Below are 13232 nucleotides of genomic sequence, written 5' to 3' on the forward strand. Positions count from 1 at the left end.
TGGCCAGGGAGGTTGAAGTGTTCTCCTACAGGTTTTTGTATATTGCCTGTAGAAGAACACTTCAACCTCCCTGGCCACACAATAGCAGATCTTAAGGTGGCCATCCTGCAGCAAAAAAACTTCAGGACAGGACTTCAAAGAGAAACTGCTGAGCTCCAGTTCATCTGCAAATTTGACACCATCAGCTCAGAATTAAACAAAGACTGTGAATGGCTTGCCAACTACAGAACCAGTTTCTCCTCCCTTGGTTTTCACTCAACTGCTAGAACAGGGCCTCATCCTCCCTGATTGAACTAACCTCGTTATCTCTAGCTTGCTTCTTGCTTGCATATATAAACCTGCCCCTGGAAATTTCCACTACTTGCATCCGAAGAAGTGGGTATTCACCCACGAAAGCTCATGCTGCAAAACATCTGTTAGTCTATAAGGTGCCACAGGATTCTTTGCTGCTTCTATCTTTCTCTCGGTGTTGTAAATCCAAGACTATATTTTTTATGATCTGCCTTGAGCTCCTGGGAGTCTCTAGACTTTCACTGAGAGCAGAAAAGTGCCTTGTTAAATATCATTTAGTCTCCTGTACTTTTTTCTTTTCAGAAAGGAAAGTTAAACATTTCTTGGACCTGCCCAGTATATTATGTCAACTGTCAATGACACCAAATTCACACCTGCAGTGTTTCTTCTCACCGGGATACCTGGCCAGGAAGACGTCCATCTCTGGGTCTCTATCCCTTTCTGCTTAATTTATGTTATTTCGATAGTAGGAAATTCAGTCATTCTGTTCATTATAAAAACAGATCCAAGCCTGCATGAGCCCATGTACATTTTCCTTTCCATGTTGGCTGTCACAGACCTTGGCATATTGATATCAACCATGCCGACTATACTGGGCATATACTTGTTTAACTCTAGGGATATCAGCTTTGAAGCCTGTTTTGCTCAGCTGTTCTTCATCCACTCGCTTCAGTTAAATGAATCCTCCATGCTCTTGTTGATGGCCTTTGACCGCTTCATCGCGATCTGTAACCCACTGAGATATTCTTCCATCTTAACCCTGCAGACAATAGACAATATGGCACTGGTATTTGTGCTAAGAAGTTTGACTGTAATATTCCCACTCCCGTTTCTTCTGAAAAGGTTCCGATACTGTCAAGCCAATGTCCTCTCCCACTCCTACTGCCTGCACCAGGAGGTCATGAAGTTGGCTTGTTCCGATATCTCAGTGAACAGCATCTACGGCTTGTTTATTACACTCTTAACGGTGGGATTGGATTCGCTGCTCATCTTCCTCTCTTATGTGATGATCCTCAAAACAGCGCTGAGCATCGCGTCCAATGCAGAGTGCCTCAGGGCCCTGAACACCTGCGTCTCCCACCTCTGTGCCGTCCTGCTCTTCTACACACCAATGATCGGCCTGTCTGTGATACACAGATTTGGAAAGGGATCATCTCCCTTGCTTCAAACTGTACTGGGCTACATCTCCCTGCTGGTCCCACCCCTGATTAATCCAATCGTGTACAGCATGAAAAGCAGACACCTGCGCGCGGGGATAATCAGGGCATTAGTCAAGTGCAGGGTCAGTTCATGAACCACCTGCAGCACTGCTGTCAAGGGAGACGATAAAAACGGACCCACCTATTCCATCCTGGGTCCTTGCATCCAAGACGACAAGAGCTACTGATCTCCACTCTGTAGATCGAGGTTTAGACGGGGTCTAATATCTAGATCAATGGGACTGGGGCTGGAGAGGGAGGGCAGGGAACTGGAGGAAGGAGACCAAGGCAGGCAGCAGCATTTACCAAGTGACTGTGTTTGCTGGGAGCCAGGGGACCGGTGGGATGTTAGCCCCAAAATTGCCACATTGGTGACTGCTCCAAATTTAGAATTCCTTTGGATAGAGTCAATAAAGAGAAGGGACGTGGATGTTGTTTCTCATTACATCTGGCCTGTGACTGTCCTGTCTGTGGTTAAATATACACAAGCCATAAAAAAGCTGTTCTGCAATCGCAGTCCTGGCCCTTCCTGAGCCCTCTGGGCACTGTGTGATCCATGGGGGCTGCTCCAGCTGTGTACAGGGGCTTTTCATGCGGCACAGTCACGCATCCTTCCTTTACATCCTCAGGAAAGTGCTTATGACCGAGTCACGTCAGAGACATGATTAACACAGGAACCCCAGGAGCAGGGCCGGCTCCAGGCACCAGCGTAGCAAGAAGGTGCCTGAGGTGGCCAATGAAGAGGGGCGACACGTCTGGCTCTTCAGCAGCGATTCAGCATCGGGTCCTCAATCCCTCTCGGAGCGAAGGACTTGCTGCCGAATTGCTGCCAATCACGGCTTTTTTATTTTATTTATTTATTTATTTTTGCTGCTTGGGGTGGCAAAAATGCTAGAGGTGGCCCTGCCCAGTGAGGGAACATCCACTGCATTAGAAAGGTAACACTACTGAAATTAAAATATGAGTTGTGTGCTCTTATTTGTAGAACAAAAAAAATCATTAATAATTTTTTATATAGCGCTTTTATCCAAGTAACGGTCTCAAGTGGAAGTGGGAGAGGTCTAGGTTGGATATTAGGAAACACTATATCACTGGGAGGGTGGTGAAGCACTGGAATGAGTTCCCTAGGGAGGCGGTGGAATCTTCTTCCTTAGAGGTATTTAAGGTCAGGCTGGGATTATGTAAGGTTATGCTGGATGATTTAGTTGGCTTGAAAAAGCCCTGGCTGCGATGATTTAGTTGGGGATGGGTCCTGCTTTGAGCAGGGGGTTGGACTAGATGACCTCCTGAGGTCCCTTCCAACCCCCATGTTCTATGATTCTATGATTAGCTATTTGAGTCATCTGGTAAAGAGGCCCATCTAAATAATAGGTTTCACACCACATTTAGTAGTTTTGCAATTTGATATTTGAGTTCCTTCAGAACTCTTGAGTGAATCTCATCTGGTCCTGTGACTTTTACTGTTTAATTTATCAGTTTGGACTAAAATTTTGTGGCCAGTTATGACCCAGGTGCAGTCTGGGAGCAGGTTTAACTGATGAGCCCCCAACAATTCAACTGGGTAGGCCTCTCTCACATTGCTCTGGGGGCAGGGCCGGCTTTAGGAAGTCCTCCAAGCGAAGGACCCGCCGCCAAAGTGCTGCTGAAGACCTGGAGCGCGGCCAGGTGAGTAAAAATTAAAAAGGTGCCTCTAGCCAGGGAAGGGATTCTCACTGGGCGTGGGACCATCTTAGGCGCAGGGCCCGATTTGAGGGAATTGGTGGAATAGGCCTAAAGCCGGCCCTGCCTGGGGGTGACACAGCCAGGCTCTCCAGGCCCTGTTATCACCCAGCACGACAGCAGTTGGTGCCACCCACCCAAATGAGCTACCTGAGCACTTTACCTAAGCCACTCACGCACAAATAGGAGACAACATCCAATTTACTAGCTCTCCTGCCTTGCATCCTTGCTGCAGAATTATCCCAGGATTATACCATCTTGCACGGCACAGGTATCTGTACAATGCAAACTCATTAGTAGAGGTCACTTTCCCCTCAATGAATCATAGAATCATAGTAGATAAGAATTGGAGGAGACCTCAGGAGGTCATCTAGTCCAATCCCCTGCTCAAAGCAGGACCAACCCCAACTAAATCATCCCAGCCAGGGCTTTGTCAAGCCAGGCCTTAAAAACCTCTCAGGATGGAGATTCCACCACCTCCCTAGGTAACCCATTCCAGTGCTTCACCACCCTCCTAGTGAAGTAGTGTTTCCTAATATCCAACCTAGACCTCCCCCACTGCAACTTGAGACCATTGCTCCTTGTCCTGTCATCTGCCACCACTGAGGACAGCTTAGTTCCATCCTCTTTCGACCCCCTCCCACCTTCAGGTAGTTCAAGGCTGCTATCAAATCCCCTCCCACTCACACTCTTCTCTTCCGCAAACTAAATAAGCCCAGTTCCCTCAGCCTCTCCTCATAAGTCATGTGCCACAGACTCCAAATCATTTTCTTTGTCCTGCGCTAGACTCTCTCCAATTTGACCACATCCTTTCTGTAGTGAGGGGCCAAAACTGGATCCAATAATCCAGATGTGGCCTTACCAGTGATGAATAGAGGGGTAGAATCACCTTGATCTGCTGGCAATGCTCCTGCTAATGAAGCCCAATATGCTGTTAACCTTCTTGGCCACAAGGGCCCACTGCTGACTCATATCCAGCTTCTCATCCATTCTAAGGTCCAGGTTCTTTTCTGCAGAACTGTCGCTTAGCTAGTGGGTCCCCAGACTGTAACAGTGAATGGGATTCTTCTGTCCTAAGTGCAGGACTCTGCAATTGTCCCTGTTGAACCTCATCAGATTTCTTTTGGTCCAATCGTTCAATCTGTCTAGGTCACTCTGGACCCTATCCCTACCCTTCAGTGTATCTACCTCTCCCCACAGCTTAGTCTCATCCGCAAGCTTGCTGAGGTTGCAGTACACCCCAATGTGGGATAGATAGGCAAGAGCTTTTGTTTACAGAGCTGACATTCTGGATCCCCACGAGAAATTGGAGGCTTTTCATATTCTTCTCTCTTGCAACATAAACAAAGGTTGCGCTGACTGAGTGTATGGCTTCACTCTGTATATGGAAAGGTAGAAACCTCCCAACCAGTCTATGGCTAAGGTATTGTGCAAATCAGATCCTCAAATCAGCCTTCCCAGCTTTGTACGTCCCCTTCCACATTGTAAAACATCCCTTCACCAGATCTTGCAGGCAGTGGCTACTGAGACAGGCCCTGGTAGCACATCTGTGATGAACCTGTGCTAGCTGGGAGATGGAAAGTATCCTATAGCAGTTGTAGAGGCACAGAGATTGGATTTGGGTGGGCCTAGCTACCAGTGGATCAGTGAGATCTGTGCATAACTTTGGGGATCCTGGGTTCCCCTTTTCATTCCTCAGGGAGAAGGGAAGGGAACCCTCCTCCTGGAATAATCCAAGAGAAATTTCCTTGTATGGAGCCTTGTGGAATTTCCCTTCCCTGGCTGTTCCCTGTGTTTTTAATGGAGAAGAGAGGCTGCCGAGAAAAAAATGGTCGTATTATTATTATTAGTAGTAGTAGTATTCTATTATTCTATTTTATTTTATTTCAGAAAGATCAAAGCTGTGACATCATGGCCGTTAGCACTCAGCCGCTCTCGAGGTAGCTATGTAACTAATCAGGACCACATGAACATTGATGACAGGCCCAGATTCCAGGAATAGAGCCTGCAGCAGGGCGTGGGCTGCAGCTCAGTTGAGTAGGATCACCAGGCATCCCCTGTTAATTGACATCCTAAAATTTGCATTGGCTGTGATGAGGTTAAAGCTGGTGCACACTAAGCCAAGCAGCTGAGATTCCCTGATGGCCAAGTGGCCCCCTAGGGAATGTGCAGACATGCTTCATAAAGACAGTTGCCTCCCTGTCTGAACAGATACTGCCTGCAGCCTGTGCAACATCACCAATGACTCCTTGTCCTTTAGCATGAAAACCTCTGGTGTCAGCGGCTCCCCTTCTAGCAGGAATTGGGTAGGTTGGCAGGTTTCACTGTCTTTAAAATGGAGGAGAAGGGGAAAGACTGCAAGATGTTTTCATTTGCAAATGTTCTGTGCAGTAGCAGGGGACTCAGCTGGGTTGTTGGGGTGACTCAGTGACAGGGGCTGGAGGACAGGCAGCACTAGGTAGCTTGGGAACCACTCCTCTACATCTGCCCAGGGTCCAAGGTCGGTTATTCAAGCTACACAGAAATGTGAGATTCAAAGCGAGGTCGGAGTGTGAAAACGCTGATGCCCCAAGTCAGGATTTCTCAAGGGCTCCCATTTCTAGAGGTGCTGTGTGCGCTGGGCCCGATCCTGCCAGAGGCTGAGCGATAGGAGACCCCACAGAATATCAATGAGTAGTTCCCAAATCGCCTCAGGTTTATTTGCTTCTGGAAATTTAATCAGCAAATAAATTTTAAAAGGTTTTGTTCTCTGCTTGATGGTGAAGGCAGGAATTCAGAGCCCTGTTGCTCTGTGGTAACAGGTCCGATAGGGTTTATTTCTGTTTCCTGACTGGCTGAGGGCTCCAGAATTTCTTCCCTGTAGAGACCCCTCAGAGTTACCGGCTACCTGCATCTCTGCCCCCTTCTCTGGTCTCCGAGTTCCAGATGTCAGGTCTTGTACTCTGCCCTCTCCTGGGGTGGAATCCCATGATCCTCCCACCCTCCCACCCTGGGCTACAGCACACTATGTGTCAACTCTTGGTAGAGCAGATCCAAGAGGGTTTGGTGCCCATGGTCCATCTCTCTGGGACTCTGTGAGCAGTGGTGAGATGAGTGACCAGTCAGACTTCTTGAACCAAAATACTATTTACTCTGAACAGCACAAAAAAAGACTAACATGGGAGAATAAGAGAGTGTTCAGTTAACAATCTATACACATCTCTGACCCCGAGGCCTCCAACTCTAACAGGGACCCAGGCAGGCCGAAGGCCATCAGACTTCCCCAGAGGTGTCTGTGTCTGTCAATCTGAAGAGCTAATCAGCAATAGCTGCCCCATCTCTGAACAGAATCCCAGCCCTGGCTAAACAAGTTGCGTAACGTGGCTGTAGCCGAAACAGGTTCTTCCCAGACAGCATCTCCGGTATTCTCTCTGAAAACCCCATGTACTGCAAAGAGGCAATGGCATAATTTGAACTCTCAGGAGTGGAGAAAATAGATAGATAGATAGATAGATAGATAGATAGATAGATAGATAGATAGATAAGAGGCATTGAAATCTGTTTATAAATAGCTTCAGTGCAGGACAGATAAATACAATGACAGCTTTCTCCATGCTCTCTCCATGTGTTCACACACATGTCAAGATGAAACGGGCCACACTCAGAGGTCAAGGGCCAGAAAAGGTGTCTGTGTGAAGGTCACAACTGTAAAATCACACAGCACTCAAGAAGGCTGCGGAATTCAAAGCCACAAGATATCAATGGGGACAAAAGTTTGGCAATATTCAGAGAAGGACTGTAGGCGTATATGGGTTAACAGAATATTTAATAACAGTATTGAAGATATTTTTTAAAAAGTATTGGAAGGACTCAAAGCCTCCCTGATTTACAGCATAAAATACGTCTAACTATTGAGTCTCAGCGGGGAGGGGAATTTTCCCTGGGAGCAGGTTATCACATAGATGCCAATGGCTTCTTCCACCTTCCCTTGCAGCATCTGGTACTGGTCACTGCATAGTGGGCTAGATGGACTACAGGTCTAATCCAGTCTGGGATTGCCTATCAACCTCTCGGTGTTGTAACTCCAAGACCCTATTCTTGCTAATTTGCCTTGAGTTCCTGGGAGTCTCTAGACTTTCACTGAGAGCAGAAAGGTGTCTTGTTAAATATCAATATCTAGTCTCCTGTTCTTTTTTCTTTTCAGGAAGGAAAGTTAAACATTTCTTGGACCTGCCCAGTATATTATGTCAGCTGTCAATGACACCAAAATCAGCTCTGCAGTGTTCCTTCTCACCGGGATACCTGGGAAGGAAGACGTCCATCTCTGGATCTCTATCCCTTTCTGCTTAATTTATGTTATTTCGATAGTAGGAAATTCAGTCATTCTGTTCATTATAAAAAAAGATCCAAGGCTCCATGAGCCCATGTACATTTTCCTTTCCATGTTGGCCATCACAGACCTTGGCATATCGATATCCACCATGCCGACTATACTGGGCATATACTTGTATAACTCTAGGGAGATCAGCTTCGAAGCCTGTTTTGCTCAGCTGTTCTTCATCCACTCGCTTCAATCAACTGAATCTTCCATACTCTTGTTGATGGCCTTTGACCGCTTCATCGCGATCTGTAACCCACTGAGATATTCTTCCATCTTAACCCTGCCGAGAATAGACCGTATGGGACTGGTATTTGTACTAAGAAGTTTGGCTGTAGTATTCCCACTCCCATTTCTACTGAAAAGGTTCCAATACTGTCACGCCAATGTCCTCTCCCACTCCTACTGCCTGCACCAGGAGGTCATGAAGATGGCTTGTTCCGATATCACAGTGAACAGCATCTACGGCTTGTTTATTACTTTCTTAACAATAGGGTTGGATTCACTGCTCATCTTCCTCTCTTATGTGATGATCCTCAAAACAGCGCTGAGCATCGCGTCCAATGCAGAGCGCCTCAGGGCCCTGAACACCTGCGTCTCCCATCTCTGTGCCGTCCTGCTCTTCTATTCAGCAGAGATTGGCCTTGCTCTGATACACAGATATGGAAAGGGCTCATCTCCCTTGCTTCAAACTGTCCTGGGCTACATGTCCCTGCTGCTCCCACCCTTGGTTAATCCAATCGTGTACAGCCTGAAAAGCAGACACCTGCGTGCAGGGATAATCAGGGCATTAGTCAAGTGCAGGGTCAGTTCATGAACCACCTGCAGCGCTGCTGTCATGTGGAGCAGCTACAGCTGTGCCTGTCAGTGAGGGTCTGACACACAGGAGTCCTGGCAAGAAACTCTGGTCCATTATCTGGGCCATCTTTCCCCTCCGTTAGTGCTGCCCCAGCAATGCAAAGGGGTGGAAACAGGCCTCAGCTCCCTGACAGAGTCACTGCTAGCTCCTAGCCCAGCCCAGCCCACCCTTTCTAAAGGGAAAAGCGGGACACAGGCAGGAGCCCCATCCCCACTGGGACCCCACCCTTCCCCCTCATCTTCCCCCAAAACCCCGTCCACTAGAGAGGCCAAGACAAGAGCCAAGCCACGGTAAGTGCCGCCCAGGGAGAAAGGGTCACTCTGGGGAACCCGGACCCTCCAGCTGCCCTGGGCGGGTTGTGGAGACTTGCGGGTAAGAGAAGCAGGAGCAGGGCCTTGTGGCGAGTGGGATTAAGGTCCTTCTCATCCCCCTCCCCACCGAGAAGAGGCTCGCTCCACCCATGAGCTTCAGGTATTCACAGAGCGGCACAGCTGGGAATTCAGACTTGGCCGGAGTGATCTGTGCTCCTGGAAGCCGTTACCAACGGGTGGTGGTCAGCCCAGCTTCCAGGCTGCTCCAAACTCCACTGGGGAAAACAGAGAACAGGCCAGAGAATCAAACCACTTTAACTGACCCTTTGCCATCCCCACTCTCTGCAGCGCACGGGGAAGCTCTGCTGGCACAGCAGAGAACCCTGCCGGGCCTGTCAAAACTGAAAGGTGAGATTGCCAAGCAGTGTCTTGATTCCAGAAGTTGGGGCTTTAAGAAAGATGGGAAATGGTGCAAGACTCCTGATGAAATCCCAGAAGCTGGCGCTGCTGGCCGGATCTCAAGCGGAGCACCCACAAACGCAGGCACTGAGGGTTAGTTAGTGGTCACACAGACCATCAGTTGCAGAGACGCTGTTTCCCTCTGCACTTGGCTGCAGAGCCCCATGTTGTAGGGAACAGGGTTACACCACAGACAGACGGACATAACAGTGACGGGCTCGCAGAGCCGCTGGGTTCCTGAGGCACAGCTCAGAGGGTCTCCTCCCCTAGTCAGGCATGAGACAGGCACACACTGGGTAAGCAAGGCCATGCACATTCTAAATCAAAATGGGAGTGACCCAAGCCAAGCTCACATGCCTGCTGCTAGCTCTCTACTGGACCCACACAACTCCTACCCCAGTCTAAGTGCCCCCATAGTTGGTGATGATGGAAATTTGGATGCAGGGTGTGAGGTCTATCTCCAGTTCTAGAAAGGCTCTCGCAGCTCATGGAGCGGGTTGGAGACAGGATCAGAGCAAGGGGAAGACCAGCAGGGCTCTGTTCAGCCAGGCAAGAATCTCCAGACCCTTCTCTCTCTGAAAGCACGTCCTGATTCCCCCTCTTACTGCCGAGCTGCAAGAGGGGACCAGAACTCCCATGTCAAAGGGGGCTGTGCTGATGACAGGCCTCATCACCAAGGGGTGTTGGGAAGGGTTCAGGTTCTCCACCCAGTGCCCCAAGTCGCCCTTATGAAGCACACAGAGCTGAAACCTCTAAGGCATTTAGCTCTGGCCCCAGCGATTGCAGTGTCCGAGCGCCTGGTAATCTGGAACATGTTTATCAGAACAACAACCCATGTGGCAGGGCCGAGCTACTAACCCCACTGGGCAGATCCCAAGGGCAGAAGCCACCACTGTGATCACCTAGTCTGACCCCCTGCACAGCACAGGGCAGAGACCTGCCCCACAATAACTCCTAGAGCAGAGCTGCTAGAACAACCTCCTGCCTTGATTTAACAATAGTCAGCGAAGGAGAATCTACCTCAGCCGTTGGTGAATTGTTCCAAAGGTTAATTACCCTCCACACATCCCTGCACAAGGCTGTCATCCATCACTGGGACCCTGAGGAGGCTGTCACCTCTTGGTGTAACCTTGCAGGGGCCCTATGAGGAGGCTGTCGCCTGTCGCTGGAACCCTATCGGTGTCCTGCTGGTTGCCAGCTCCAGTCCCTCAGCCCATGGGGCTGAAGCAGAGAATGCCATGGAGAGCTCTCGAAGTCATGGATTCCTTGACTTCCATCACCTCCTTGACATAAACTTAGTCTTAATAATGGCCAATGGCTCTGTAATCACATCGGCCAACTCCCTCAGTACCCTCGGATACGTTAGATACGGCCCTATGGACTTGTGCATGTCCAGCTTTTCTAAATACTCCTTAAGCTGTTCTTTCACCACTGAGTGCTACTCACCTCCTCCCCATACTGTGATGCCCAATGCAGCAGTCATAGACTCATAGACTTAAGGTCAGAAGGGACCATTATGATCATCTAGTCTGACCTCCTGCACAACGCAGGCCACAGAATCTCACCCACTCAGTCCTGTAACAAACTCCTAACCCATGTCTGAGCCATTGAAGTCCTCAAATTGTGGTTTGAAGACCTCAAGCTACAGAGAATCCTCCAGCAAGTGACCCTTGTCCCACGCTGCAGAGGAAGGCGAAAAACCTCCAGGGCCTCTGCCAATGTGCCCTGGAGGAAAATTCCTTTCCGACCCCAAATATGGTGATCAGTTAAACCCTGAGCATGTGGGCAAGACTCACCAGCCAGACACCCAGGAAAGAATTCTCTGTAGTAACTCACATCCCACCCCATCTAACATCCCATCACAGACCACGGGGCATATTTACCTGCTAATAATCAAAGATCAATTAATTGCCAAAATTAGGCTATCCCATCATACCATCCCCTCCATAAATTTATCAAGCTTAGTCTTGAAGCCAGATATGTCTTTTGCCCCTACTGCTCCCCTTGGAAGGCTGTTCCAGAACTTCACTCCTCTAATGGTTAGAAACCTTCATCTAATTTCAAGTCTAAACTTCCTAGTGTCCAGTTTATATCCATTTGTTCTTGTGTCCACATTGGTACTGAGCTTAAATAATTCCTCTCCCTCCCTGATATTTATCCCTCTGATATATTTATAGAGAACAATCATATCTCCCCTCGGCCTTCTTTTGGTTAGGGTAAACAAGCCAAGCTCTTTGAGTCTCCTTTCATAAGACAGGTTTTCCATTCCTCGGATCATCCTAGTAGCCCTTCTCTGTACCTCTTCCAGTTTGAATTCATCCTTCTTAAACATGGGAGACCAGAACTGCACAGATTAGGTCTCACCAGTGCCTTTTATAACGGTACTAACACCTCCTTATCTTTACTGGAAATACCTCGCCTGATGTATCCCAAAACCACATTAGCTTTTTTAACGACCAGATCACATTGGTGGCTCATAGTCGTCCTGTGATCAACTAATACTCTGAGGTCCTTCTCCTCCTTTGTTACTTCCAACTGATGTGTCCCCAATTTATAACCAAAATTCTTGTTATTAATCCCTAAATGCATGACCTTGAACTTTTCACTATTAAATTTATTCTTATTACTATTACTCCAGTTTACAAGGTCATCCAGATATCCCTGTAAGATATCTTGGTCCTTATCTGTGTAAGCAATACCTCTCAGCTTTGTGTCATCTGCAAACTTCCCTTCCCACAAACAGTCTGGGAGCTGACCTTGTCTGTGAAGACCAAGGCAAAAACAGTATTGAGTTATTCAGCTTTTTCCACATCATCTGTCACTAGCTTGCCTCCTCCATTCAGTAACGGTCCCACACTTTCCCTGACATTCTTCTTGTTGCTAATATACCTGTAGAATCCTTCTTATTATTCATCACATCCCTTGCTAGCTGCAACTCCAGTTGTGCTTTGGCCTGATGATAGAGAATCTCCAGGTTATAGTCAGTAGCAGAGGACTGAAAAGTATAATGTAAGGGCCGGATCAGATGATAAACAGTCACATAAAAAAGAATCTGGCACATCAGAAAAAGGCAGGTTAATAAACAGGGACAAGTTTTTAAAGTGCTTGTACACAAATGCCAGAAGTCTAAATAATAAGATGGGTGAACTAGAGTGCCTTGTGATAAAGGAGGATATAGATATAATAGGCATCACAGAAACCTGGTGGACTGAGATCAAGCAATGGGACACAATCATTCAGGGGTACAAAATATATCGGAAGGACAGAACAGGTCGTGCAGGGGGAGGAGTGGCACTATATGTGAAAGAAAGTGTAGATTCAAATGAAGTAAAAATCTGAAGCGAATCCACACATTCCATAGAGTCTCTATGGATAGAAATTTCATGCTCTAGTAAAAATATAACATTAGGGATCTATTATCGACCACCTGACCAGGACAGTAATAGTGATGATGAAATGCTCAGGGAAATTAGAGAGGCTATCAAAATTAAGAACCCAATAATAGTGGGGGATTTCAATTATCCCCATATTGACTGGGAACATTTCACTTCAGGACGAAATGCAGAGATAAAATTTCTCGATACTTTAAATGACTGCTTCATGGAGCAGCTGGTACGGGAACCCACAAGGGGAGAGGCAACTCTAGATTTAATCCTGAGTGGAGCGCAGGAGCTGGTCCAAGAGGTAACTATAGCAGGACCGCTTGGAAATAGTGACCATAATACAAGGCAAATAGAAAGGAGCACAAACACTGCCAACTTAAGTGCAAGAGTGTAATAAGAAAAGCCAAAGAGGAGTTTGAAAAACGGCTAGCCAAAAACTCCAAAGGTAATAACAAAATGTTTTTGAAGTACATCAGAAGCAGGAAGCCTGCTAAACAACCAGTGGGGCCCCTTGATGATCAAAATACAAAAGGAGCGCTTAAAGACGATAAAGTCATTGCGGAGAAACTAAATGGATTCTTTGCTTCAGTCTTCACGGCTGAGGATGTTAGGGAGATTCCCAAACCTGAGCTGGCCTTTGTAGGTGACAAATCT

General features: G+C 47.6%; 2 protein-coding genes across 2 annotated transcripts; both read left to right on the forward strand.

The window, feature by feature from the left end:
* The first annotated feature begins 634 nt into the window (after positions 1-634).
* On the forward strand, positions 635-1585 carry LOC123362101 (olfactory receptor 51G2-like). Its single transcript, XM_045002413.1, has one exon. It carries the CDS (start codon positions 635-637, stop codon positions 1583-1585), a length of 951 nt encoding a protein of 316 aa, XP_044858348.1.
* A 5847-nt stretch (positions 1586-7432) lies between these two features.
* LOC123362174 (olfactory receptor 51G2-like) lies at positions 7433-8383 on the forward strand. The gene has a single exon (XM_045002535.1). The coding sequence runs from the start codon at positions 7433-7435 to the stop codon at positions 8381-8383; it is 951 nt and encodes a 316-aa protein (XP_044858470.1).
* Positions 8384-13232: the final 4849 nt, after the last annotated feature.

Source organism: Mauremys mutica, chromosome 1 (genome assembly GCF_020497125.1).
Source record: "Mauremys mutica isolate MM-2020 ecotype Southern chromosome 1, ASM2049712v1, whole genome shotgun sequence".
In the NCBI taxonomy this organism is placed as follows: domain Eukaryota; kingdom Metazoa; phylum Chordata; order Testudines; family Geoemydidae; genus Mauremys; species Mauremys mutica.

What these genes read in the sequence shown, in the direction of transcription:
- LOC123362101 (XM_045002413.1), top strand. Translation starts at nt 635, where the DNA reads ATGTCAACTGTCAATGACACCAAATTCACACCTGCAGTGTTTCTTCTC.
- LOC123362174 (XM_045002535.1), top strand. Translation starts at nt 7,433, where the DNA reads ATGTCAGCTGTCAATGACACCAAAATCAGCTCTGCAGTGTTCCTTCTC.